Source organism: Macrobrachium rosenbergii, chromosome 50 (assembly GCF_040412425.1).
Source record: "Macrobrachium rosenbergii isolate ZJJX-2024 chromosome 50, ASM4041242v1, whole genome shotgun sequence".
NCBI classification, from domain to species: domain Eukaryota; kingdom Metazoa; phylum Arthropoda; class Malacostraca; order Decapoda; family Palaemonidae; genus Macrobrachium; species Macrobrachium rosenbergii.
Window position 1 is genome coordinate 13,254,774 of NC_089790.1, and position 27,725 is coordinate 13,282,498.

The 27,725-nt window shown below is 36.0% G+C and overlaps 3 protein-coding genes across 4 annotated transcripts in view; 1 reads left to right on the top strand and 2 right to left on the bottom strand.

Moving 5' to 3' along the window:
- Nucleotides 1–27,725, top strand: part of LOC136832636 (DNA-(apurinic or apyrimidinic site) endonuclease 2-like) — an 87,202-nt gene that overhangs the window by 42,719 nt on the left and 16,758 nt on the right. Inside the window, exon 2 of one of the 2 annotated variants that reach the window (XM_067093899.1) lies at nucleotides 12,382–12,451. The exons of the other annotated variant lie outside the window; for it this stretch is intronic. The gene's annotated coding sequence lies outside the window, so the exon portion shown is untranslated. The remainder of the gene's footprint in view (nucleotides 1–12,381; nucleotides 12,452–27,725) is intronic. 2 annotated transcript variants of the gene reach the window in all.
- LOC136832873 (uncharacterized) lies at nucleotides 14–6,368 on the bottom strand. The gene is made up of 6 exons (XM_067094534.1): nucleotides 5,135–6,368; nucleotides 3,367–3,605; nucleotides 2,822–2,945; nucleotides 2,247–2,414; nucleotides 730–865; nucleotides 14–481 (listed from the first exon to the last, which is right to left on the bottom strand). Exons 1-6 carry the CDS (start codon nucleotides 5,190–5,192, stop codon nucleotides 478–480), a joined length of 729 nt encoding a protein of 242 aa, XP_066950635.1. The 5' UTR covers nucleotides 5,193–6,368; the 3' UTR covers nucleotides 14–477.
- LOC136832638 (uncharacterized) lies at nucleotides 14,681–27,679 on the bottom strand. The gene is made up of 8 exons (XM_067093905.1): nucleotides 27,233–27,679; nucleotides 24,387–24,550; nucleotides 23,461–23,570; nucleotides 19,645–19,724; nucleotides 17,693–17,931; nucleotides 17,148–17,271; nucleotides 16,587–16,748; nucleotides 14,681–15,516 (listed from the first exon to the last, which is right to left on the bottom strand). The coding sequence occupies exons 1-8, from the start codon at nucleotides 27,288–27,290 to the stop codon at nucleotides 15,482–15,484; spliced, it is 972 nt and encodes a 323-aa protein (XP_066950006.1). The 5' UTR covers nucleotides 27,291–27,679; the 3' UTR covers nucleotides 14,681–15,481.

Below are 27,725 nucleotides of genomic sequence, written 5' to 3' on the forward strand. Positions count from 1 at the left end.
TGAGATAAACTAATGCAACCAGATACGAATATATTATAAGGTACACAGATAATTATGGTATACAGACGCTACAGAGTAAGGAGAACAAAGTAATCCTAAAACACTTGAAGAGGACAGAAGACAAAACTCACACTATGGTCGGCTGAAAATAAAGCAAGATATAGTTAAGATCTGGTCTCAGTTTTCACAGAGATTTCTTGTCTAGTCGGTGAAAAACAATGGGTCCCGTTCAGATCTGTTTGTACTAAAAGATGTCAAGACGAAATCCCGGTCGCGGTAGTGGTAGTCACAGTAATCCTCTTCGCAAAATCGCATTCAGCTTCTCAGATCTCCCTGACTCGAATATTATCTATTTCAACCTTTGCAATTTGCGATCATCTTCTTGGTAGCTTGCAACTGCCAGAGATATTTGATTTCTTTGGCTTCAGAGAACGTGTTTGCACTAACTTAAAAAGAAGAAGAAGAAGAAGAAGACGGTCATCTGGAAAAAATATTAAAGAGCTTAGTGAACAGAAGGTAAAAGTTTTGTTCTGTATTGTCTACTTATTTACTGGGGTATTAAACGTAGTTTTGTACCGTTTTCTAATTCACTGTTTGCAATTACATATCAGCAACGCAATTTATAATTTTCATCTTGTATGTGGCGTAATGCTAACACAGTAGACTTTAACCCAAGGTTTCGAATAGACGTAAGAATAATTTTCCTCCCATAGAGAATCCTGCTCTCACCCGCCTCTCTGAGTCGTAGCCCCATAGAGGCTGTTGATGCTCTCGTGGTCCCCTTGTCCTCTGTGAAAGTTACCTAGTGTTCCCGACAGACTGACTTCCTCGTAGATGGCCTCTTCTATCACGTTCGGTTCAGGTTCTGAAGTGAAAGGAACGATTTGATTTCAGTGAGTCTCTGTTTGCTCCTTATTTGAAATGTTTGGCTGAAATGTGTATACTGGACTCTGTACATGATCCTGAAGTTATGGTAATAAGAGATAACTTAGGAACCGCTGTTACTGTTACGTATTGTCGGTTTCTGTTCATATGGGTTTCATGCTGGTATGCGTTAGCTAGCTTCGAATTTTACAGTAGAGTGCAATGAGTTTGTTTGGTACCTTTCACTAATTCCCATGCGCGTATGCATGTCTAAACCCTTTCATTTTATATGTGGTTTCCAGTGCCGACAGGAATGCATGAAAGACTGGATTTTTTCCGTCTCGCCTGTACATCCTGTTTAGGCACAGATAAAAGCTCATTCAGAAGTAAATCCACTGCCTCATTTATTCCGAAAAAACACATGAAACATGATTACAGCCTACTTATTAAAATAGCAAAACCGTTCGCCCTCTTGCGTTGGCCGAAATATTGCAGGTGTTTCTCGTCCACCATTCGATTGTTGTTTCCTTAAAATCGGCAGGCAACGTCATTTTAAAACAGTGATGGATCTATTTAACGTTTTTTTCAGTATCTTTGTTTCTCTTGCTCTTTCATTCATAGCCTCATTTATCAGGTAAAAGCAAAAAGCGTCGTTAATCCAGAAATCAAGCTACTTTGCTTACCAATGCAAAATGTTGGTGTAACTGAAGTTTCAATGAAATCCTGAGTGGATTCGTCTTAGGTTTTTTATCCTTTTGGAGGGAATACAAAGTGAAAAGTAGTTTTCTGATACAGAGAATTTGGTCAGTGGATTTATTCGTTATGTCTTTGTACAAGGGATTCGAGTCATTCTCACTGGGCAATGATCTGGAAGGTCATCTTGAGTCTGCACTAAAACAAATCGAACCTGAATGACTTAGGGCAGTGATTCTCAACCAGGGGTGCCTGCACTCTTAGGGATTGCCAAGCCGGTTCCTAAGGGGTGCGAGGATGCTATGAGCAATTAAAGAAAAATATATTTTTGTATACGCATGTTATTTTTTCTGCAAAAAAATAAAATTGAAATAAAATAAGAAATTAATAATAATAATAACAATAATAATTATGATTATTGTTATTATCAACTTTGCGTTTTAGCTTTTTTTCAGCAGTTCAGGGCTTGCGAGAACTGACTGCTGATTTGAAAGGGGTGCACACACTAAAAAAGGTTAAGAACCACTGACTTAATTGACGAAAGCAAAGTCCTATTTTTTTATCTTTTACATCAACGACCTGGAAGTATAAGAGGAAATTTACTTATCGTCCTATCATCAATAACGGAAGCAGTTCACAGGGAAAGCTACGACTGAAAGCGAGTGAGTGACAATAAACCAAGAATTCACCTTTGTGCTCAGCAGACTTTTTCCCTCGGATGAGAATCAGAACAACAGCAACCAGACCTACGACCGTCACGAACAACAACCCACAGACGATTATCAAAACTAATGCTGTTGTGCTCATGGGCGAATCTCTTCTGCAGTCTGTTGCGTTAAGAACTGACCCGGAGAAATCTGCAATTGAATATTTGTTTGATTAGTTTAGCCCGGATCATCCTGATCACGGGAAATCAGGTGGTAGGAAGATGAGAGGGTGTTAGTAAAGTTAGATTTGAGTCAATAAAAGTTCACATAAAAAAAAAAAAATACTGCAGAATGGGACAGACGTATCTCTTCTGGTGCGTGGCCACTTCAGGCACAATTGATTTGTTAGCTTAAAACTAATCTTGTTGTTTGTTATGTAGTTTAAGCATAAATTTCTCTTTTCTATTTGATTTTTTTTTGTCTGAAAATGCTTTATTTTACAATTTCTATCTCTAAAGCAATTTGTATGTATGCATTTATTAAACAATCTAATCGGTAAGTGCCGTAAGACCAGTAATTCATGAAAGAATACATGAAGAGAATAAGAATAAACTTACAGCAGCTGTGGTAGTCTGTGCACTGTGTCCAGTAGATATTTTCCTTGCTCTTGATTTTGATTTTTCGCGGTTGCCCAAGATCTCCTGTCATATCATACACGGTCTTTGGATAGATGGTCACTGTCTTGATGTAAAAATATTGCAACAAAATCTTACTATAAAAAATATCCATATAGTCATACATAAGGCTAGTATTCATTTGTATTCGGCATCTGGTGACTGGTCTGATCATGATTTTAGGCATGAAAGAAATTAAATTTTAGAATTAAATTAGTGACTTACAGCTCTGCTTCTTAAGGTAAAGATATGAAAATTATTATTCTCTTCTTTCTCAAGCCCAAAATCTCTCAGTATTTCAGAGCTAGGCGCCATTGCAATGTGAGTATGAATTAAAAGAGAACTGGTTCTGAAAGAAACAGTCTGGAAAAAGAATTTAATTATTGTTAATTTTAGAAAAGAAATTTTTAGAAAGTCTGAAGCAACTGAGCCAGTTTTATGTAGAAGAAAACTTACGTGAGAAGATCGAATACCCTCATAATACTTACTAATTTGACATCCATTTTATTTTTTATAAAAATCTGCATCAAGTGCCATCTTTGTGCTTCGAATAACTGGTAGGATTTTGTGGTGGAATTCTCTGCTCCCTGTTTCGTGAACACCAATCCTTCAACATCGAAGGTGAATGAGGCATCTTCTTCACCGGCCAAAAATGCTAGATAAGTTGAACTCTTGCCTGGTATGTCAAAGGTTACCGTTGCATTTTCATTAGAAGTCTTGATTTCATCTGGAAAAAGCAAAGTTATGCGGTCAGAGTGATAGGCTTAAGATGTCTTAGCTTTACTTTCATAGAAACATCACGCCAAAGAAATGTTTTTAAAAACACTATTGTGAACATTATTAAAATTATACGCACACATATCGTTACTTTTCAGGTGGCTGTTATCACTGCTTCCACATTACATGCATATATATATATATATATATATATATATATATATATATATATATATATATATATATATATATATATATATATATATATATGTTACTATATATACATGTATATATATACAGTATATATATATATATATATATATATATATATATATATATATATATATATATATATATATATATATATATATATATATATATATATATATATTAAAATGAAAGGACAATAGAACAGGAGAAGAAAAGCAGAGGATGGCGAATTTCCGAGCCGAAGAAAGATTGCCAGGGCTCTTTAAACGGGATTCTCAAAGTCCTCTCAGTTGGAAGACGAGGCTAAAAGTGCCGTGCAACATTTCTTATGGTCACGTGACCGAATGTTATCATGTATTAGGCGCCGTGAAATCTCATCCTTCCCAAATTAATTTGCTCTATTGATATCATATATATATATATATATATATATATATATATATATATATATATATATATATATATATATTTTACAGGAATTATAAAAATGGTCGAGAAGTATATTAGCAAGGTATCAGATTTTTCCTAGCTTTCAGTAGGAGATAAGACCAGGATAACGGATTTCTTCTTAGTGTGAGGAAATTGCTTCCCTTCGAGTACAGAGAGACGTCGATTTCTGTCATATGCAAAAAGAAACTGTATCATTTAGCCCAAGGAGAGTCCCGGAATGACTCATGTTCTCTCTCTCTCTCTCTCCACCGGAAGGGACAAGGGACAGACTAAGAAAGTGTTGTAGCAGAAGAGACAACTGACCTAATAACAGCTTTTCAAAACTTGCAACAAAAAGCTACAACAGGAGTCTCTGGAAAGAAGTCTTAAATAAAGGCTGAGAATAAATTTTTGGCAGAGTACTGGCATCAAAATGATATAATTTTTAACTGTGTTTAAATAGTACCGTAAGGACTTCGAGTCACTTGAAAAGCAATATGCTTAATCTGTCTGCTTTTATGAAAGCTTTGCAAATGTTTTTCAGATTTTTCTCATTCAAGAACAACATGTTTACTCTTAAGTCTCCTCTAACCAGAACACATTCACCGGAAGTTTGCCATAGAGAGCCATCAACAATAGGTATAACCTCTCTCTCTCTCTCTCTCTCTCTCTCTCTCTCTCTCTCTCTCTCTCTCTCTCTCTCTCTCTCTCTCTCTCATGTTATCCAGGAAAATTGTGTTCTGAGTTGAAACTATCCGCTTTTTTAAGCCATACGTTTAGTTTTATGTTATCAGTTTGTTCTTTGTCAACTCAAGGTTCTCTCAATAAATCCAGTTTGTTAAAAACCACCAACTCAAATTTTCTAGGTAAGAAGTCCCTCTTAAGTAACTAGGTACTTGCCTGACCGAGCAGATGCAGAGAATACAACTGTCAAAAGAAACAGCAGTAGTTTCGTCATGGCTCAGTTTTCAATATCCTTCAGAGAATATTTACACAGTAAAGTAAAATTCACTCCCTAGATGTCTGAATAAATTAACTGATTGTTCCCGGGTTCTTTCTAGACCGACGGAGACACTGCGTAAGTTTGCACTGAATGATGTGTCCCTTATTTTTGAACACTGCTGAGTGTGAGATCGAGACAGGAAATCTTTCCTTCATGTGTGTCGCTTTGATGTTCAAAACTGTTGGTTGGCTATTTACAATTACCTCAAGTAGCCGATAGGCGCTGAAGGGCGCTCCAGGATGTTTTATAGGAGATTGGCCGTATCCTGAATACCGGATATAGATGATGTCAACAACTAACACACGTTGCTAGAATGTTTTTAAATGGACGAATATCAAACGCCGTTTTTCACTTCCTTCAGAACGCACCAGTTTGGTGGTTGGGGGTAGACCTTTAATTACAGTTGCCCTTCATATTTCAAAAGGGATTTCCTCTCTCATGATGAACACAGTCTTCGTGTCTCTTGCAGACGGTTATTTGCTTTTCTGCAGACAGTGTCTTTGTATCACAACTTGTTCTGACTCATGTAGTTCATTCCATTTGGTCTGTGTATTTGATTGTGTATTTACCAATAGTTACGTTTATATGCCACTCCCTTTAATAGCTCTTCTACCCTGCAGGGAATCCGTAGACAGGTCATATTGATAATAAAGGTTTTTGACTTCAACAGCGACCCTCTGTAAGGCAACAATAATTATTCTTCTCGAAGTTCATTCACCGTTTATTTCGTTTCCAAGTTTTCGTTTTCTATTTCTCTGTATGACTCAAATTACTTCGTTACTTTCTCTTCAGTTGGTGTGATAACCGCTTCTCTCTCTCTCTCTCTCTCTCTCTCTCTCTCTCTCTCTCTCTCTCTCTCTCTCTCTTCTTTAACTTTATTCTTTTTCATTCTTCCCGCCTCCAATAGAGAAAGTTACGCAAATGCTGTTTTTAAGTCTTGTGTGTTGTTGAGAATTAATTGCCGGGTACCAATGATGTTAGGCATAAAAAGATATGTGCTATTCATTTCAAATATTCCTCTGCTGCTCTCATTTCTTTTAGAATAATCAAGAAGAAAATTTGTCGAAACAGAGAATAACCATCCTATGAAGAGGTAGCTTCATCGTATCCTTCGATAGCCACAAACTGTCTGATATCCTATGCGCTGCCCGACTGTTTTTTTTTTTTTTTTTTTTTTTTGTGAAATTTATAGGAGAGCTCGGGCGCGCTCGTGTGCGTTTGTTGGTCAGTTCGTTTGAGTGAATCATGACATTCCTGTAGATTTTTTAAAATTAATTGAGAATTTCCTTGGAATCCTGTCATAGTTGGATAGCCTTTGTTGCTCTGACACTGACAAACATCTCGTATTCCTTAAAGAAATCTATACGTTTTTGGAGAAAACTAAAAGAATACAAAAAGACAATAACACTGGATTCAGAATTTTAACATACTCATACATACATATACGCCATTATACAAAGAATAAAATAATGATTTAGTTTTACTAAATTTACTTTTTGGAAAACTACCTCTCTTTCACTGCATGGGGGCTGAGGAAAGTTGATGATGTTTATTTTAAGTGACGCTAGTGTCTGGTATAAGTCATTCAGTCACTCAACAGACGATTTGAGTAAGTGTTGGCATCTGCTTAAAAGGATACTTAACCCTTTGGTTTCTAAAGATGTCAAAGTAGACCATCACTTTCCCAAGCCTTAAGAAACGCCCCCGCCCCCGATTCCGGGGACACTAAATATGAGGGCCCCTAAGTCAAATTGGGTCTCTGGGTCCTGCAAGTAAACCCAAAAAGAGACGCATTCTGTACAGTGAAATACAAAAACGAAAATTATATTTCTAAACATATCCATAAACCGAGGCATGTGAGTTCTTTTAACTGACTCGTTTAGTACGAAGCTCTGAAATAAGCTGCAGAGAACGTTGATGACCTTTGCTGTTGTGACGTCAATTTGTGATATGAACATATCAGTCAGGAAATGGGAAGGCCGGATGACGTCTTTAATTGTTAGTCTCCTGCTCGTCATGCTAATCTGGTCTTTGTTTCTCCTTGTTTTGCTGCCGTTGTTCTTGTAATTGTTCATCCTGACAGGAATCTAGTGCTTAGGACTCATCATCAACATTAATTTGTGAATGTAGGCTTTAGTAGAAAGTTGAAGAAGGCTGAATTTAAGGTAGATCAAAATAATTTTTATTTTTTTGCGTGGTTATGTGGGAATTCTGTTTAAAATTTTCCGCTCTTTCCAAGATAGTGACCCCAAGGGTTTTCGGGGGCCGTTATCTAAGGCTAATGTTTCTTGGGGTCATTATCTTTATGATATTTAGTTTTTTTTTGCGGTAATACCCTTGTACTAAACACTAAACATACCGGGTTAAAACCCGTGGGTGTCACTATCTAGGAAAAGTCCAAATTTCCTTTTAAATAAACTCTTCCTCACCTATAGAAAACAGTTCAATTTTTGGCGCGCTTTCTCTGAATATGCACCCTGAAAGGTTACACCTCAAGAGGCAATTCATGTCCTTTCATTCTGTAGGCATTGCTTGTCTTGACTGGTGTAGCAGTCACTAAATATGAATATTTTTAATATTTCCATTAAACAGTAACGGGACCTCTCGTTCAAATACTCTAAAGTGTCGCTCCATAATATTTACTAAACTGATCGTCTTAATCAGTGACATAATCTTCAGTATTCAAATACATGACAAATGCAACGCCCTCCCAAAATCCCGTAACCGTATGCTTTAAATTTTTTTATTACCTGTTGACAGACACACTACAAAAAACTATTACCAAATAAGCACAATTAAAATTAATCAAGTAAAATAAAATAAGCTTCTTAAGTAATCACAGAAGTTTTTACTGGCTTGTGAATTAGATGCCAAATCCAAAACAAAAAGGTCAGTTCATTGACTACGTTCAGAATACAGATGAGGAGGAGTGAAGTTCCAAAGAAAGTAAAGATAGCGACTGTATTAAAAAAAAAAAAACTCAGAACAGGGGGAAACTAAATTATAAGGGAAGTCATTGTCATTTGTAAATAGGGGTTAACAAAACGGGAGATAAAAGCCAGTAAAACCGTCAAGTTAATTGGCTCTGTACTCATCTCGACCAGCATATTATGCCCGCAAGTGTGTTGGTGGGGTGAGTACTAAAGAATCAGGAATCAGAACAAAGATCGATGAAGAAAAGGAAATCACCCAGTTCACGATATCACCTGAATTAGTTAAAAGTATATCTTAGTTTAACCAGACCACTGAGCTGATTAACAGCTCCCCTAGGGCTGGCCCGAAGGATTAGATTTATTTTACGTGGCTAAGAACCAATTGGCTGCCTAGCAACGGGACCTACAGCTTATTGTGGAATCCGAACCACATTATAGCGAGAAATGAATTTCTGTCACCAGAAATAAATTCCTCTTATTCTTCATTGGCCGGTCGGAGATTCGAACTCGCGGCCAGCAGAGTGCTAGCTGAGAACGGAATTAGTAGACTCTAACCACCGTGCAGTGAGGGTAATAACATAGAAATAGATAAATAGCCATGGGTAATAATGAACTGGAGAACAGTAAGCGGAATATACAGAAAAGTAAGGACAAAAACTTACAAACTTTAGTATAAACAGCTTTGCTAACAAATTTTAGGGTATACCATTACACGATTTATATTTTATATTTCTTGTGAACTGTAGAATGTAATGTTTCACTTATATCGATTTAAATATTTTTTTCACACCCACCTTACCATGGCCACATGCATGTAAAGGAAAGAGAAAATTACAGTAACATCATGATTGAAAGAAATTACTGATAATTTAATAATTAAAGATCATAGAAATAAAAAGATAATAACATCTGAAGTGATCGATAAGATTGAATAAGGAAATTTAGTTTCTCCACACAGAACTAAAGCACAATTAAAGAGCCGTTACAGAGGTTAAGCCTTTCAAATGCTACTAAAAACATCACCGACGACGAAATTTTGAAAGTTCATTAGGAAAGAACCTGCTGATTGTTTCCCATCTCTCAAGAACAGATAAATTGGGAATTGTGACATTTCGTGTGCTCAGCTGGAATATCAATGGATTGGGTTCATTTAAGACTGATATGAAGGAGTTTCTTACGAACCTGGGTGCCGACGTCGTAGGCTATGTTTTCAGGAAACCAAAGTAACAAGTGTTTCGATTTCTGATATAGTCGACCATCGTAGATTAATAATAGGTCTAAAATAAGTTAACATATGCTGTCAAATTAGGCTGTGTGCATTAAATGATAGTTAGAACTATGGGGTTGCTCCGCATCGGGTGTTAAGCTACTTTGGAAATTGATTTTTCCCACAGTATTTTGGTTGCTTATTAGCAATTTACTGTTATTTTTTGGCGGTCGACCGTAATTAACCTGTAATTAACGTGAAAACAGATGTTTTTGTATGCTGGCCATATTGGAATGCTGTCGCGCATGTGCAGTGTTACAGGGGAACTTTTGGTAAAAAGTGGCATTTCCTTCACCCAGGGTGGCTAAGCAACACAGCCTGCTAGGTTTGGTTAGGGTACGTTAGGTTAGTGTAGTTCCTTTTATAATAGGTTTCCTTAGCCAACCCCTTCTTGAACATATGGCTCCCTAATGACTTGCGAATGCACGGAACCGTTCCATTAACAACAACATGGCAGTCGATCTTTCTCCCAACGATTTCCAAAACCCCACATTCCCAAAGGGTCCTTGACCATGTTGGGTGGATATGAGGTTAATAATAATTGCCCGACAATAAACACCACCACCTCCTTCATCGGCAACACTAAAAGTATAGAAAAAATCAGTTTCCAAGGCAATAGCCTGTGCAGAGTAATCCTGTAGTTTTACCAAATGATATTCCTTAGTATGAGACTCTAACTTATTCCTTCCCTAACCCTTAGGGAAGGGAAGGGTAGGTGTAGCAAATAGCTAAAATTGCTGGTCTAGTTAGGCTAGGCTATTCAATACAACAGATCTCAAGATTTTTAGCATCATATTAAAAGCTGGAGAAAGAAACATTACTGGGCTGTTTTAGGCTATATAGATTAAGAAATAACAGTAAAAATGAAGATTGCCAGCTTACTGCTGCCTGGTTCCTGCCAGTTGCTTAGTGGAATAGGCTATTAAAGGCCTGTTGTTTATGTTTTTGTATATGTTTATGTCTTGTTTAGGTTTTTGTATTCATCCCCATGGGCTAGTACTAAACAGCACCCATTTTGCAAGTAAACTGGCAGTTACCGAACTGGAGGTTCATGTTAGTAGTCCTCAGTTTTACCAGAATAACTTGTAAAATTCTTCTTGTTCATATGGAAAATCAGACAAACCTATTAGGCCTATGTTTTATGTAAGAGTATTCCTCAGCATAAGCTGGAAAAGGTTATTGAAGCATGGTGACAAGGTAGTTATTTGGTGGTAGGCAATAATTTTTCCTTGGCTGCGGTCAAGTTAAGACATTTGCTGTACTGTGATGAACATGAGGTTGAAAATTCCTATAGCTTTAGGCTATATTTTATGTATGGTTATGTTTTTTATGCAATATTGATTTGAATAAGGTGAATGACACATGAATAGCTGCTGTATGTCTGTGGCAGTGTAACCACTTTTTCTTGTTCTACGTTGGTGTTTTGATGCAGGGTTCTTTAAGCATTCTCATGAGCCAGTCTCCCTGTTTACTTCAGAAATACAATGGCTTTATTGGGCTTTCCTCCTGTTTGTACTGCCAAGGTATGGAGAGAAGAGTTGTTTTACCTTTTCTCTTGGTACGTGTATGATCCCCAGATCATGAGCATATAGAGCTAGAAGGTAGCACCAACTTCTGTATACCTCATCAGATGAAGAGTGCACATGCAATAGGTTACTATTGTATGATACTGCTTAGTATTGTGTCATTCTCTGTGCACATGATTATGTGAACCCTCATGTGATGTGTGGTCATCCAGAACTCTTAAGCCCTGAGGAGTGTGTGTGTGTGCAACAGGGATTTCATACATGAAAGGTCTCTGCCTTACAATATCACTGAATATCTTGTTGAGTCATATGCATATGATGGTACAGACACTACAGGTGGTCCTGGTTCATCCAAGACTTCTAATGTGAGCTCTTATCATTAACTTTTTGTTTAATTATGGCCAATCATACGGAAGCAAAGGAATGTGGGCCTTGATTTTGAGCCATTCAGCATCAATCTTGAATCATTATTCAGTGATCAGTATTGCTAGGTTCAATTGTTTGTGTTCATGACCTGAAAGTGTTCACAAGGGCGGGCAGATTTCAGGAGTGAATCCAACTCTTGCTTAGGGAATCTGTTAGGACTTGAGGGATGTTATCTCTCAGAATCCCTTCAGGCAGAGTTAGAGGAGAGAGAGATTGTTTGGCTCATTATGAGTCAAATTTTCTTGGGGAAAGCAACTTCTGTCCCTTTGTCGAGCCAATCTCATCAATAGACTGATATTTAGGGTGTGCTCAGGGGGCAAAGCAGTCATACCAACTGCTGCAGTTGTTGCCTGTGGTGTCTGGTATCAGGTTAACAGTCTGAGCTATTAATCAGAGGGTTCCCTCTGTCCAAAAGATGGAGCAGGCTACTTTCTTGCTAGCAACATGCTAGTGGAAGTTCTGCATGCCAGATGCATTGACTGGTTTTGTCTGTGCTCTTCACTTGAGAAGTTCTGCTAAGAGTAATCTCACTTCATGGAAGGGATTGTAATGCAGAGTATAGGCAAAAATCAGAAATACCACAAAAGTTAGCAAGAAAGGCAGATTAATATATAGGTGTGAAAACTAAGTGCAAAAGAATGTTCAATGAGAGCACAAACAAACTTTATTCATTATTGGATAAAACAGTCAAGAGATTGATGGGTGTACCTCTTTAGAAGGGCATCTGTCATCCATAAAAGAACAGGATTTTCTGTGTAAATCTGTAGTTGGTCAGATTGTTCTTACTGTTAGTCAATAGTTTATACTGTACTTCATATCAATATACTGTATTCATATAAGGTTTATGCTTCATGCACACTAACATATTACATTACATGGGTCTGTCATGTAGCTCTTGTTCACTGAGGCTCAGAATGATGGAAACCCACTTTTGAAGTTTTGAACTGATATTTAACATATAAAATGACTTGAAATGGCTACTTTTATTTCAGGAGACATGTTAGAGGAACAACTTGCCATAGTTGAAGAATATTCATCTTACATTAGTTTCTCAAGGAAAAGGTAGGAAACAGAATTATTTGGGTCTGTTCATGCATTATTAGTATGACATAATAGTACTGAATTCCTAAATTTGGTATTTTGTGCTGAGTGTATTTTGTATTGTATTTTTATCAGTACAGTGCTCTACTTATTTACTTGCCTTATTTTCATTGTATTCTTTTATTTCTTATGCGACAAGGATACATTGTATTCTTTTTTTCTGTGGTGGCAAGGACAGCAGCTCTGTATTCCGTTCATATAAAGTACCATTTCTATAGCCAAGGCAGTCACATAATGTAGTTAGGAGTGACCAAATCTTGAACCCAAATTTAAACTTAAGCCAAAAGTAATATCAAGAGAAATATCCTCCCTGAGCTGGACACAGAATTATTAAGTTGCATGAGTTTGATCCCTTACCAGCGATACCAGTAAGAGCTGATTCACAAATGTCCATTACCTTACCTGAAAGGGATGGCACCGATAGGACTAGGGTGGTGAATGTAGGTCACAACTGAGTAAAAGAAATGAGAACGTTGTATGATTACGACCATCCCCACTTTTATCATCTTGGAGGCAAACAAGATAATGCCACAATTCCTATCCCCAAAACCAGCACATCCCTTGAACCCCTAGACCAGTTATAAGAGATAGTCCTGCCCTCGAGGTATCAAAATTATTAGTACAGTACATTGACATCTCCTATGTCCGAACATTATTAGATTAGTGACAAGGCCACATCAGCTCCCAGTGTTGGCTTTAGAAGTAAACTCCAGTCCCAGCAATGATATCCCTTTTTGATAGTGAGGACAATGAAATGAGGTAGTTAGAGAGGTTAGACAGCAAGATAAGAGAAGGGAAACACATTTAATGAAGTGGAGTAAGAGTACTGAAAGGTAGACTGGAGGAAAAACGTGCACTTGCACTATGAAGGAAAGGCTGGAGACACTAGACACTAAGAATAGAGAAGACGATACAAAAATGGGAAAGGGATTGAAGTAATAAAGAGAAGAGAAAAAATTACTGTAAAGAGAGATAGAGATGAGCCACAGGAAAAGATTCATCTTGTTTGAGAGTCCTTTCATCTGCCACACAACTTCAGTGGGGAATATTAATATTCCTTGGTGAAGCCAAGTGACTTAAGTTACCTATTCTTGTATGTCATTACCTGATCTTTTGACATTTCAATCCAGAGGATGATAATGGAGTTGTCCTTATAGTGTAGGATAATGAAGGGTATAGATTATCTTTTTAAAGCAAGGCTCTTATTTTATGCTTGTGGCTTTGCCAGTCAAAACAGTTAGACATATTTATATGCCTATGTTTTATATTAATGGTAACTTTTGCACATATTTTTTACAAAAGTGCAAAATAAGCAAAGTGAACTTAAAATTAAAATAATAAAGTAAAGGAAATGTGAACAAATGAGAGAGAGAGAGAGAGAGAGAGAGAGAGAGAGAGAGAGAGAGAGAGAGAGAGAGATGGGAAAAGTATTGTATTGCCGGTCAAGACTATGGCATCTGGGCAGGTAGGAATTTCCAGAGTGAAACAATAATGGAAGGCTATGCAGGAGGAATTGCTCATCCAAGATGTTCAAGGTTAACCCCTGTGGGGAGTTTCTGCTAACCTGAGGCATCATAACTGCCTGTGCTTGGCTCTGTCAGCTTTCAGTTGCAAAAAGCATTGTGGGAAACTAACATACTTCTTAACCCTGCGTTCCTTTAAGTTTCAGTAAATGTTTTGTTCCCTTAACTCCTTTTATTCAGTTACCTTTGTTGATAAATTATCTGTAACTTTCATATACAATGAAAATGTTATTCAGAGAAATTCTCCTCTGAATCTTCATTATGTCGATGACCTTTTTTTTCATAAGTTTTTCAATATCTTAATTTTTCTCCTCAGCGTCTAATGTCAGACTCTCCTTTACGTCTTTAAGTACAGTACTTGAAATGAGTCTTAGATTAAGATGGAAACCTTATTTTGGCAATAAATGGTTCAACAACAGTTACAATACTTAAGTATGATATATTTGTGACAACTCGAGGCTGTAACCTAATCAGGGCTAAAGGCTATAGATAAAAATTATACTAATGAGAATATAAAAAAAGATTTCCTTCATACATCAAATGATAAATCTTAGAGAAGGATTAAATCACTTCTCAGAATATAAATATGAGACATAAACATGGGATTAGATGTTAAAGATAAAAGCAGTAAGAAGGAAAACCAATAAGAATAAGTGAGATAAACTAATGCAACCAGATACGAATATATTATAAGGTACACAGATAATTATGGTATACAGACGCTACAGAGTAAGGAGAACAAAGTAATCCTCAAACACTTGAAGAGGACAGAAGACAAAACTCACACTATGGTTGGTTGAAAATAAAGCATGATATAGTTAAGATCTGGCCTCAGTTTTCACAGAGATTGCTTGTCTAGTCGGTGAAAAACAGCGATTCCTGTTCAAATCTGTTTGTACTAAAAGATGTCAAGACAAAATCCCGGTCACGGTAGTGGTAGTCACAGCAATCCTCTTCGCAAAATCGCATTTAGCTTCTCAGATCTCCCTTACTCGATTATTATCTATTTCAACCTTTGTAGTTTGTGATCATCTTCTTGGTAGCTTGCAATTGCCAGAGATATTTGATTTCTTTGGCTTCAGAGAATGGCAGACTTTTAACTCGTGTTTGCAATAACTTAAAAAAGAAGAAGGTCATCTGGAAAAACTATCAAAGAGAATTAGCCTAGTGAACAGAAGATATAAGTTTTGTTTTGTAGGCATTGCTCAGGAGAGTTTACTTGTTTCTGGGGTATTAAGGATAATTTTGTTCCATTTTCTTATTCACTGTTTGCAGTTATGTCAGCAATGCTGTTTATAATTTTCATCTTGTATGCAGCATAATGCAAATATCTGCACAAACTACAAACACAGTAGACTTTAACCCAAGGTTTCGAGTAGACTTAAGAATAATTTTCCTCTGACAAGAGTCCTGCTCTCACCCGTCTCTGAGTTGTAGCCCCATCGAGGCTGTTGATGCTGACTTCCTCCTAGATGGCCTCTTCTGTCATGTTCAGTTCAGGCTCTGAAATGGAAGGAACGATTTGATTTCAGTGATTCTCTATTTGCTCTGTATTTGAAATGTTTGACTGAAATGTGTAGCCCATACTGGACTGTGCATGATCCTAAAGTTATTGGTAACCTTAGTAACAGCTGTTACTATTATGTATTATAGGTTTCAGTTCATATGGGTTTTATGCTGGTATGCGTTAGTTAGCTTCAAATTTTACAATAGAGTCTAATGAGTTAGTGTAGCACCTTTCACTAATTCCCATGCGCATGTGCGCTTTAAACGTTTTCATTTTATATATGCTTTCCAGTGCCGACAGGAATGCATTACAGAATGGATTTTTTCCTGTTTCGCCTTTACTTCCTATTTAGGTATAGATCAAAGCTCATTCAGAAGTAAATCCACTGTCTCATTTATTCTGAAAAAACACATGAAACATGATTACAGCCTATTATTAAAATAACAAAACCGTTCACCTCTTTGCATTGGCTGAAATATTGCAGGTGTTTCTCTTCCACCATTCGATTATTGTTTCCTTAATATCGGCAGGCAACATTATTTTAAAGTAGTGATGGGTCTATTTACCATTCTTTTCGATATCTTTATGTTTGTTGCTCTTTTATTCATAGCCTCATTTATCAGATAAAGGCAAAAAGCGTCGTTAATCCAGAAATCAAGCTACTTTGCTTACCAATGCAAAATGTTGGTTTAACTGAAGTTTCAATGAAATCCTAAGTGAATTCGTCTTAGATTTTTTATCCTTTTTGAGATAATGCAAAGTGAAAAGTAGTTTTTTGATACAGGAAATTTGGTCAGTGGATTTATTCATTGTGTCTTTGTACAAGTGATTCGAGTCATTGTCACTGAGCAATGACTTGCAAGGTCATCATGATTCTGCACTAAAACAAATTGAACTTGAATGACTTAGAGATTGACAAAAGCAAAGTCATATTTTTTATCTTTTATATCAAAGACTTGGAAGTATAAGAGGAAATTTGCGTATCTTCCTATCATTACTAATGGAAGCAGTTCACTTGGAAAGTTATTACTGAAAATGAGTGAGTGACAGTAAACCAAGAATTCACCTTTGCACTCAGTAGACTTTTTTCCTTGGATGAGAATCAAAACAAGTAGCCCTATAACAGTCACGATCAGCAACCCACAGACAGTTACCAAAACTAATGTTGTTGAGTTCGTGGGCGAATCTCTTCTGAAGTCTGTTGCATTAAGAACTAACCCAGAGAAATCTGCAATTGAATATTTGTTTGATTAGTTTAGCCTGGATCATTCTGATCATAGGAAATCAGATGGCAGAAAGATAGGTGGGCGTTAGTAAAGTTAGATTTGAGACAATAAAAGTACATATAAAAAAAAAAAGATAGTACTGTAGAATGGGACAGACCTATCTCTTCTGGTGCTTGACCACTTCAGGCACAATTGATTTGTTAGCTTAAAACTAATTTTTGTATGTAGTTTAAGCATAAATTTCCCTTCTCTATTTGACTTTTTTCTGAAAATGCTTTATTTTACAATTTCTGCCACTAAATTATTATGTATGTATACATTTATTAAACAATCTAATCGGTAGGTGCCGTAAGCCCAGGAATTCATGAAAGAATACATGAAGAGAATAAGAATAAACTTACAGCAGCTGTGGTAGTCTTTGCACTGTGTCCAGTAGATTTTTTCCTTGCTCTTGATTTTGATTTTTCGGGGTTGCCCAAGATCTCCTCCTATGGTATACATGGTGTTTGGATAGATGGTCGCTGTCTTGATGTGAAAATATTGCAACAAAATCTTACTATAAAAAATATCCATATAGTCATACATAAGGCTAGTATTCATTTGTATTCAGCATCTGGTGACTGGTCTGATCATGATTTTAGGCATGAAAAAATTAAATTGTAGAATTAAATTAATGACTTACAGCTCTGCTTCTTAAGGAAAAGATAGGACAATTTTTATTCTTTTCTTTCTCAGGTCCAAAATCACTCAATATTTCAAAGTTAGGCGCCATTGCAATGTGCGTATGAATCAAGAAAGGATTGTTAGTGAAAAAAACAGTCTGGAAAAAAGAATTCAAGTATTGTTAGTTTTAGAATAGAAATTTTTAAAAGGTCTAAAGCAACTGAGACAGTTTTATGTAGATGAAAATTTACATGAGAAGATTGAATACCCTCATAATACTTACTAATCTGCTGCTCTTTTTATTTATAAAAAACTGCATTAAATGCCATCTTTGTGCTTCAAATGACTGGTAGGATTTTGTGGTGGAATTCTCTGCTCCCTGTTCCATGAACACCAATCCTGCAACCTCAAAGGTGAATGAGGAGTCTTCTTTGCTGGCCAAAAATCCTAGATAAGTTGAACCCCTTTCTGGTAGATCGAAAGTTACAGTTTCATTTTCATTAGAAGTCTTGACTTGGTCATCTGGAAGAAGCAAAGTACCATAGTCGGACCAATCCTTCTATAATTAACCAAAGCCCTCATTTCGGTTTTGTGGGAAACATCATGCTCCCAAAACCTTGGAAAACAGTTCAGTATTAATCTCTATAGGTATTTTAATTATTCCTTATTTACAGGAAAGACACGCCACTTTGAAAAAAAGCTGGCATGCCTTTGTCTTTCTTGCATAGAAACATCATGCTGAAGAAGTGTCTTTGAAAAATATATTGAACATAAACACACGCATATATAATGTAAATATATATACACACACATGCATATATATATTATAGTTAATTTTTAGGTGGTTACCATTGCTATATGTACAGTATATATATGTGTGTGTGTGTGTTTGTGTCCATGTTCTTGTCGCAGTAAAGTGAATAAGGACCAAACATGTAGCAAAAGGAAACCAGGGAAAGACAAACCTCAGTGCCAAAGAGAGATTACCAGGACCTCTTAAGGGCGACTTTCAGAGTCCTTTTAGCTAGAAGGCAAAGCTAAGTTACTAATCCCAGTGCTGTGTGAAATTTCTTGTTGCTACTTGGCAGAATGCTATTATTAGTTGCCCTGAATTCTCCTTTTTCCCAGAATGGTTTGCTCTGTTCGACATCCGATGTCAAATATATTCATCAGAAATTATTTCCCGCTTTTGACGCATGTTCGGGGTTCTGACGCGTGTATATGCCGATCCGACGGATTTATAGAATAATCAATATAGGTTTTTGATATATATAAGGTTTTCTTATGATTTTTATTTTACGATTTTATATATATATATATATATATATATATATATATATATATATATATATATATATATATATATATATATATATATATATATATACTGTACCAGAATTATAAAAATGATTGAGAACTATATTAACAAGGTGTCAGATTTTTCCTTGCTTTCAGTAGGAAATAAGACCAGTATATGGATTTATCTCATTATAGTAAGGCAAACCCATATCACTTCATTCTGCCATCGCCATAACTTCCAAGCATAAATGTTATATTGCACATGCATAGATATATCAACATAATGCATGTTCACACGTGCATGCTACTGTGTACAGTATTATGCATGATCACAAAGCCCAAAAATATATATATATATATATATATATATATATATATATATATATATATATATATATATATATATATTTTGGCTTGAATGGTGTGAAGTGGTCACCGAAGAGAAAGAGTGACTATTTTTTTTTCAGTTCCACTGAATGCTTCAAGTAATAAAAGTGCATAAGAATATGACAATAATGGGCAACATTCATTAAAACTCATACCCGAACAAACATATGACAAGCATGTTACTGAGATTGATTCTTTTGTATTTATTAATGATGACACATAAACAGGACACTGCAAAAAGGCAATATTGTGTTTTACATGGTTGCTAATGATTTTCTCAAGCTAAAATTTGTATATATTTTTGCTTCGTGTTATTCCTTTCCATATGAACAACACTGAAGCTGTTTCAGTTTTCAATGCTTTCTTACTGAAAGATGCTAAACAATATTAGATGTTCATCTAACCAACCTTTGTTAAATGCGAAAGGTTCCTTGCTTACGTTATCAGGATCTACAGCATGACAGTTACGAATACATCCCACCAGACATCTTAAAATAAATGTAAAAACACACTCACAGAGGGAGAGAGAGAGAGAGAGAAGGTTCTTACCTTCCAGTTCACACATCTCTTGTCCATTCAGCTTAATTGACATTATTGAAGGTAGAATTTCAGTGCCCCTTTCATTATATCTGCAAAAAAGTAACTATAATTACAGTCAGCTTACTTGACCAGATAGCCAGTGTAACTTTGTATAGTAATTAATTATGAATAATTTAAATTTTTCTTATCTTTTTCATTTGTGATTCGTCAAAATAGTTTTACAAGTTACTGCTGTATTTGAGATTATGTCCAGTTACAACACAGACACAAATCAGTCGATGATATCTACTACTGTAACACAGAACTTACAAATAGGATCAATCGATAGGAAACCATGATGAAAGTGTGAATTTGATCATACATCTGTAGCTGCTCTTCAGCGCGCGGGCGGGGAAAAATAACACAAAAAATCTGGAAATCTCAGTATGATAAATAGCAAACACTGGAAAACTTTTAATCCACGACAGATTTTCAGTTAAAACTTGGCACGTGAGGGACCTTTCGCAAACTGCTGATTATGGAAAGAAGTCTAGGGACTCATCTGAATTAAGTTTGAAGATGTTGGATTATTGCGACTCGAAGGCTGAGGGCCTTCCTCGCACACTCGGCTCCTCTTGCGCTGTATGTATTTACACCTATGATAAAGTGTGAGGGATCCTGCGAAGGCACTTGTTCTTCTATTCATTACTGGAAATATTTTGTGTCTGAAGAGATCTAGTCCCTGGTGTAGGTAAAACAAAAATATAGATATATATATATATATATATATATATATATATATATATATATATATATATATATATATATATATATATATAACTGAATCACGAAAATATGGAACATGATGAATATATAAATAAAGACAAAATCCACACAGGAAAGAGAAACAATGGAGTGCTGCAAGGCCTTTTGACTTTTCATCCTTTTTTTATATATATATATATATATTATATATTATATATATATATATATATATATATATATATATATATATATATATATATATATATATATATATATATATATATATATATATATATATATATATATATATATATATATATATATATATATATGTACATACACACACACATCTGTAGGGGAACTCAAATATTTACAGACTATGGCCATGGCAAAAGTGAACTAATATAGGAGATTTTTCGCTTTTACATAAAAAAGTAAGATTAAAGGCACATAAAACCATTACAGTGAAAACAAAGGTCATTACATTTAAAGTTGATATTCAAATGAAGAAAAGCCGTCTTGGATTAACTCCTGTATAAACTAAAATAAGCAATGAGAGGCTGAGGACATTATCAAGAATTCTTGATAATCTTGAGTTTTGTTTTTAAATCTCCATCAGCCACATTGTTCAGAATGGAGTCCGAGTATATAGACCTGCAGTTAAATCAATATAAATGCAGATTCCAAGATAATTCTCCAGATGTGTGCATTATTCTGTTGGCCATTTCTAACTGAATATCTACGTTGATATACTCAGACATTTAATTCCTTACTCGTTTGGCCAGAATAGATTGAATCACATTTCATACATAGGATTTTACAAACCAATATTGCTGCTCTGCTGTTGTTCCATGAAAATATAACATTAACACTTGACAAATTTTCAACACAGATTTGAAGGATTCAGAGCCAGTCCACTTCATCATAAAATCTCCTCACAGATCTACTGTAGCAGGTATCCAAAATACGAGCTGGATAACGCAAGCCACTACCTATTTTTCTAATGAGGTGCAACTCATTATCCAGGAATTCAGGACTGACAACTGGTAATGCTCCCAAGAATACCGAAGAGAATACAGATGTATTCGTAATAAAAAGATGTCATGAAAAATAATGTATATTAACTTGAATTATTTGTTGGTTTTTATATATACTACCAGTGCTTAAAAAGGACAGGACAGCCATCTTTTTTTAATTTTTAGCGTGAATTTTATAGACAGGACTTGCTCAGGCAATATTTGTAAGAAATTCATTACATCGTCATCTTTAGGAATACAGTAGTATCTAAAATATCTACATACCGCAACCATAGTACAGGAATTTGAACAATCTTTAACCTACACATATAGAATGAAATAAAAAAAAAACAATGATTTTTTTCCGCTAAAAATGCAAGTGTGTTCAGAAATGAATACTCTTGCCGCCTTAGCACACACTCATGTGTACACATATATATATGTGTTTGTGTGTGGTTTTTTGTTTCATTCTAGAACTGACTGTGCTGTATATGGGAAAAACCATCTTTAGAAAATACGAGTGCTAATGAATCTGTGATACGGCTCGCAGTAGGATAACGCTGATTCGTCTCCTTTGTAGACCCGGTAGAGGAAAAGGTTGAGATTTGGTCGATTAGAATCTGATTAGTGGCATCACAAGAAATGTGCTTCTAGATGGTATCTGTCATGTGATATCAGAAAAGTGACGTGGGTCTGTCCTGACTGTTATGACAGTGCATTCAGTAGTGAATTAAGCTGAGGGATGGAAATGAACTATTGGCAAGCTTGAAAATATGCTGATGACTCAGCAAATTTGCTCTGGGACATTAACCTAAAATTTGATAATCTTCCGAAGAAAACTGAATTATGGAAGGTTGATTTGAAAACTGATAATATCACGAGGGGGGAACGAATTATTGGAAGTTGCTGTGAGGACATGATTGGACTGATCCTAATATAGAGAAGATAAATTATGCGAATAAAGTTGAGGTAGTAAGGTCTTCACAGGTTTCAAGCAAAATCGCTGAGAAGAAGGTTGCTTATGCACTCGAAAATGTAGCAGTTTTAAGTACGTTGTTCATTTTGCTGGTAAAAGCAGCAGAGATGATGCTGCGACTGAAATGCATAAAATTAGAAACCCAGATTTGCAGGAGGGGTTATAATTCTCTACCATCGCAGCTTGGAACAAATATCGTATAGTAGCTTGGACGGGACCAACACAACTTACATCTCATCGGAAACCAACTTTTTAAAAGTTGTTTAAGCTGTTTTGGATACTGTATCCATAGCTGATATTTCCTCCAAGTCCAAGTACCTGGTAATCTTAATCCCAGTCCACGAGAACGGTTTCACGATAGTACCTTGCATGTAAACTAAAATTACGACTGGTAAGAATGTCTGAAAGGGTAGCATATACAAACAAGTTTAATTTTCGCCTAAATTCTTTCTGACAGTGGGAGCCCAAGTTCCTAGAAACTAAAGAATTTTTTTATTATTATAAATATGTATATGTCTTGTATTTTAATTCTCTCGCTCTCTCTCATATACATGTATAGAGAGAGAGAGAAGTAATATGCCAGAATATATACACCAGATTTGTTCACTGTTTCATTAACAGCACAACAAAAGATAAGAGAAGTTTTCCCTAGAAGGTTTGTAGCTCTTCGTTGGACGAGTCGGTAGAGCTGTGGACTAGCACTCGCTAGGCCCGAGTTCGTGTCTTCGGCTGGCTGATGAAGAGTTAGAGGAATTTATTTCTGGTGATGGAATTCATTTCTCACTATAATGTGGTTCAGATTCCACAATAAGGTGTAGGTCCCGTTCCTAAGTAACCAGTTGGTTCTTAGCCACGTAAAATAAGTCATCCTTCGGGCCGACCCTAGGAGAGCTGTTAATCAGCTCAGTGGTCTGGTAAAACTAAGGTATACTTAACCTAGAAGGTTTGTGTTATTACAGTTCTATTTATATGCCAACTCACTTCATCGAAGTCTTTGCATAAACACTTAAAAGGAAGAAGTATAGTCCCAAAATACTATATCAAAAGGATAAGGACTTAGTTGGCTTTGATTTAAGCTATATTACTCACCGGTAAAGGATTTCAAAGACGATTTTGCTTCCTGGTAACAGAGTTGGAACGTTATTCATGTTTACGGAGTACCTGGTGCTGCTGAGGGTTTGCGTAATTCCAGTCCATTGCTATAATAACAATAATAATAATAACATTCTCATGTCAGCAACTTAACAGCTTAACATGTTATCATACAACAAAATTTTGTAATATTCCAAAAAAATGATTATCTGACAGCTCAAGTTTTATATCTTTTCCTCAGTTGGAAGGTTCAAATAAGTAAAATATCAAAATAATAAAAAGAGAATTCTGTAAGGAGTCATCAATTACAGACTTGTTACAACAGTCATTTACAGTTGCCCCTCTATACTAAACATTCTGCACTGCATATTTTAAGAATTTGGTGATTAAAAGTAGCTATAACAAAGATATAACAGAAATATGAATGATCTAAGCCTGTAGTTTTTAACTTGCCTCATGAAATGGTAACAGCAGGACTAGAATAACTTGGAAGTTTTTTATGATCTTTATTTAAAAGGAAGTTCAACGGTCAAATAGAAAACTGGGGTAATTGAAATCACAGAATGAGCCCTAAATTTTCTGAATTGATAACGTGTGGATTTACCGCCTTCCTGTAAAAGGCCAACGTAAACAAAGTGAATTAATATGGATCTCATACACCACGATCGGTATTACGAACAATCAACACACAATATAACTGTAACAAGGAGCAATAAGACATTTCAGACCAAACGAAAAGCAAAAGAAAGTAAAAAGTTAAATTAAACCAGGGTTATGCAAATAAGTCTATTCAGTTTTTCTTACCCCAAATATTGTAACTATATAATTGCGAACAATAAGACACTTCAAATAAATAAAAAGACACCAAAGAAAATTCAAATTAAACCAGAATCAAATAAGTGAACCTATTCCATTGTTCTTACCTCGAATGACGTCAACGGCCCCGTGAATTCAAATTCCACTGTCCAGGATTTTATCGGCGATTCTACGGGCAGACTCACGTTCCCGTTCCAGCCACCGACCCACGAAGCTTTAGCGGACAGCCGACCGTCGCAAGGCTGCGATGCAGTAGCAAGACTTCCATGTTCTGCAGTTTAGTTGTCTTTATTAGTTAGAATTATAGTTTTTGACAGAATCTATTTCCTAAGTATTTATCAGTTGCTCTCAGTTCTAGGGGCATCATTTCAGATTTTTATGGGGGTGGGGGTGGGGGGTAAAGGCGGTTTGGCGAGCGAAGCGAGCCTAATCACCTTGGTTTTTTATTCTGAGCTATTTTATGTGCTTTTTGAAGCACATAAAATAGATAGAAAGATGTAACTTAATGTGATGACACATTTGAATTTCGGTAGGAATAATGGAAAACCAGCTGCTGTTACTTCGTGGGGCTTGGTGGGGTGAGGGGGGGCAAGTTGAGTCTGGGGGGTCAGTTGCCCCCAGCCGCCCCCTAATTCTGGTGATAGAAATTCATTTCTCGCTATAGTGTGGTTCGGATTCCACAATAAGCTGTAGGTCCCGTTGCTAGGTAACCAATTGGTTCTTAGCCACGTAAAAATAAATCTAATCCTTCGGGCCAGCCCTAGGAGAGCTGTTAATCAGCTCCTCAGTGGTCTGGTTAAACTACGATATACTTTTTTTCTTAGCCCCCCCTAAATGACGCTCCTGCTCAGTTCAACTCTACAAGCTCAGAAAATGAAAGGGACAAAGCTGTCTAACTATCCATGGATGTGCTAATCGTCTCATTTTATAGTGCAAATATTTTTTATTATGAATATATTAAAATAATGGCATATATGAGACCAGACGTTCTAATATATTTGATGACAGAAGAGTTCACTAAATCCTAATAATAAATATAAAAAAAACTGGCCACAGATACAACAATAATTTGAAATCTTAATTGAAAATCCTTTACAAAATCGGCCTAGTCATTTGAGGAACAAGTCGCTACTTACACAAGTTTGTTACATTTTAAAGGGCTGATTCAGCTGAATCTCTGAAATTCTCTGCAGCTCAGTTCACGTGTGAACGCCGCTGAATGGCGCAAACAACGGTACTTCCGGTTTTACCATTTCCCCAAAATCGGAATTTACACCATTTTCGAGGAGATAACCCATAAGTCATCAGACGACACTTATGACAAGTGAAATAATATTACAACATTTGAATATTAGATATTTGGCATTGTTGCAACTTCGTGGCCCTCAAAACCGATCAGCGTCATAATTAAATTATTTGGGTCAAGAGCTTAGCACCAACTGCTAGTGGCTTATTGAGAAATTAATCTCTAAGACAGCTTATGAAAAGAGGACAAAAAAATTTTATTAAGAATTTTTCTATACAGAATTATCGGACATTAAATAACATGCACACTAAAAAAAAAAGCAGAGGATCTGTACGATAAAAAATACACTAATCTAACATGCCCTAGGGGTCACCAATAGCGAGTTACTTGTTCTCATCCTGTTTCTCTTCCATCCCAAAGAGGGTTGAACACCCAAAAAGCTGTTACCCCCACGTGTGTATATGTATATATATATATATATATATATATATATATATATATATATATATATATATATATACTGTATATATATATATATATATATATATATATATAATATAATATAATACACACACACACACACACATATATATATATATATATATATATATATATATATATATATATATATATATATATATATGTGTGTGTGTGTGTGTGTGTGTGTGTGTAATATCAAGAAATGAAATCACAGTAATTTGCATCACTAACACACATACAAGGAGAGAGAGAGAGAGAGAGAGAAATTTGAATGATGCTCTAAGCATTTAGGACTAGGGACAAAGTAAAAGGCATGCCTTGTTAATCTGAGGGTGGTCGTGCGCGATATATAACAATGAAGACAGTGCTCTTTTATCTCTGAGCCAATTTACTGGACACGACTGGTTGTGCTTAAAAGTTCACGCGTACTACGCATGAAAAGTACGCACTTTTTCTTATTCAGCAACAAGACACTGACACTTGCAAGGTCAAGCACTTGTCACTTTAAAACGAAATCCCGCATTATTACGCAGTAATTTGTTTATTTCTTTCCTACGTAATCCATATATCGCGAACTTCTTCCTCCAGATTAAATGGAACCATTATTGTCCGATTCCCGAAATATGCAGAACGCTTATTATTCTGTGGGGATACAAAACTTGGAGAGTGATTAAAAAAAAAAAAAAACAAACAAACTAGGCGAACGGTCGGCGTAACTAACAAATAGAAAGCAAGAGCTAGCAACTTAAAGCAAAAATTAAGTGAAAACGAAAAAACCCTGATATCTGATGTTATCTGATGCTCAACAGCCGATTGTATTTAAAGACGCACAATACGTAGAAACAGTACTTAGCATTAACTGTTGTTATAGTCTGGCTAAACTTTATAGCTATGAATATTGGAAAATACAATAAGAAAAAGAGGAGAGAATAATAAAAACCGTAAAAGTGGTGTTTTTCGTGATGGGAAGAAAATCTAAATACAGTACGTTGGTGAAATGGACACCTGCGTAGAGTAACAATTAATGCAAAGAATTCTGGAAACAAAGTAATAAGCAGTTCCGAAAGAAAATGTCTTTCTTTCACGTCAAACACAAAGGCAAAGGTCAGAAAGCAGAAACAAATGAAAATCCCATTAGAACTTGAACCAGGAAGACTATAGGCTACTTGCCTACGGAAAACTTGAACCACGAAGCCTATACTAGCCAACGGAAAAGTCATATCGCACCTACGTGAACTGTCAGAAGAAGGAAGAAAGCCCAAACTGCGCTCCTGGTAATCTGCATTTTTTATCTGATTGTCACGCAGTTAACGATGCACTAATACGATCATTCACAACTGTAACATAACACCCAGCTAACTGACGTAAACGAATATAAGTTAGCCCACAACAGCAATGACTAGAAATGATACAAATTTCAACGAGAACACTCTAAGTACGCGATCACGAGAACAGCCTCACGAAGATTCGAATTCCCTGTGGTCCTAGCCCTGAGCTCCTAATACATCAACATACGAGGGTTGGATTTTCCGACTTGTGGCTACATTATGTTTTCTCCAGCGTGATACCACATTCTCTGCTGTTGATACAGACATTCATTCACTGAAACATGATCCTTTTCATCGCAGCAGAGGCAATGTTGTGATTTACCGGTTGGTCTTCTAGATAAGGACTAAATATAAGTATGTGATTAGTCCCTCGGAATTCTATCCTTTGTATG

Excerpts from the sequence above, each read along its gene's own strand:
- LOC136832638 (XM_067093905.1), bottom strand. The coding sequence starts at position 27,290 with ATGCAGATTACCAGGAGCGCAGTTTGGGCTTTCTTCCTTCTTCTGACA. Across the intron at positions 17,272-17,692 it reads ATAAAAAGAGCAGCAGATTA|ACAGCGACCATCTATCCAAA; the intron begins GTAAGTATTATG and ends TTTCACATCAAG. Across the intron at positions 15,517-16,586 it reads AAAGTCTACTGAGTGCAAAG|AGCCTGAACTGAACATGACA; the intron begins GTGAATTCTTGG and ends CTTCCATTTCAG.
- LOC136832873 (XM_067094534.1), bottom strand. The coding sequence starts at position 5,192 with ATGACGAAACTACTGCTGTTTCTTTTGACAGTTGTATTCTCTGCATCT. Across the intron at positions 3,606-5,134 it reads CTCTGCATCTGCTCGGTCAG|ATGAAATCAAGACTTCTAAT; the intron begins GCAAGTACCTAG and ends TGCTTTTTCCAG. Across the intron at positions 2,946-3,366 it reads ATAAAATGGATGTCAAATTA|ACAGTGACCATCTATCCAAA; the intron begins GTAAGTATTATG and ends TTTTACATCAAG.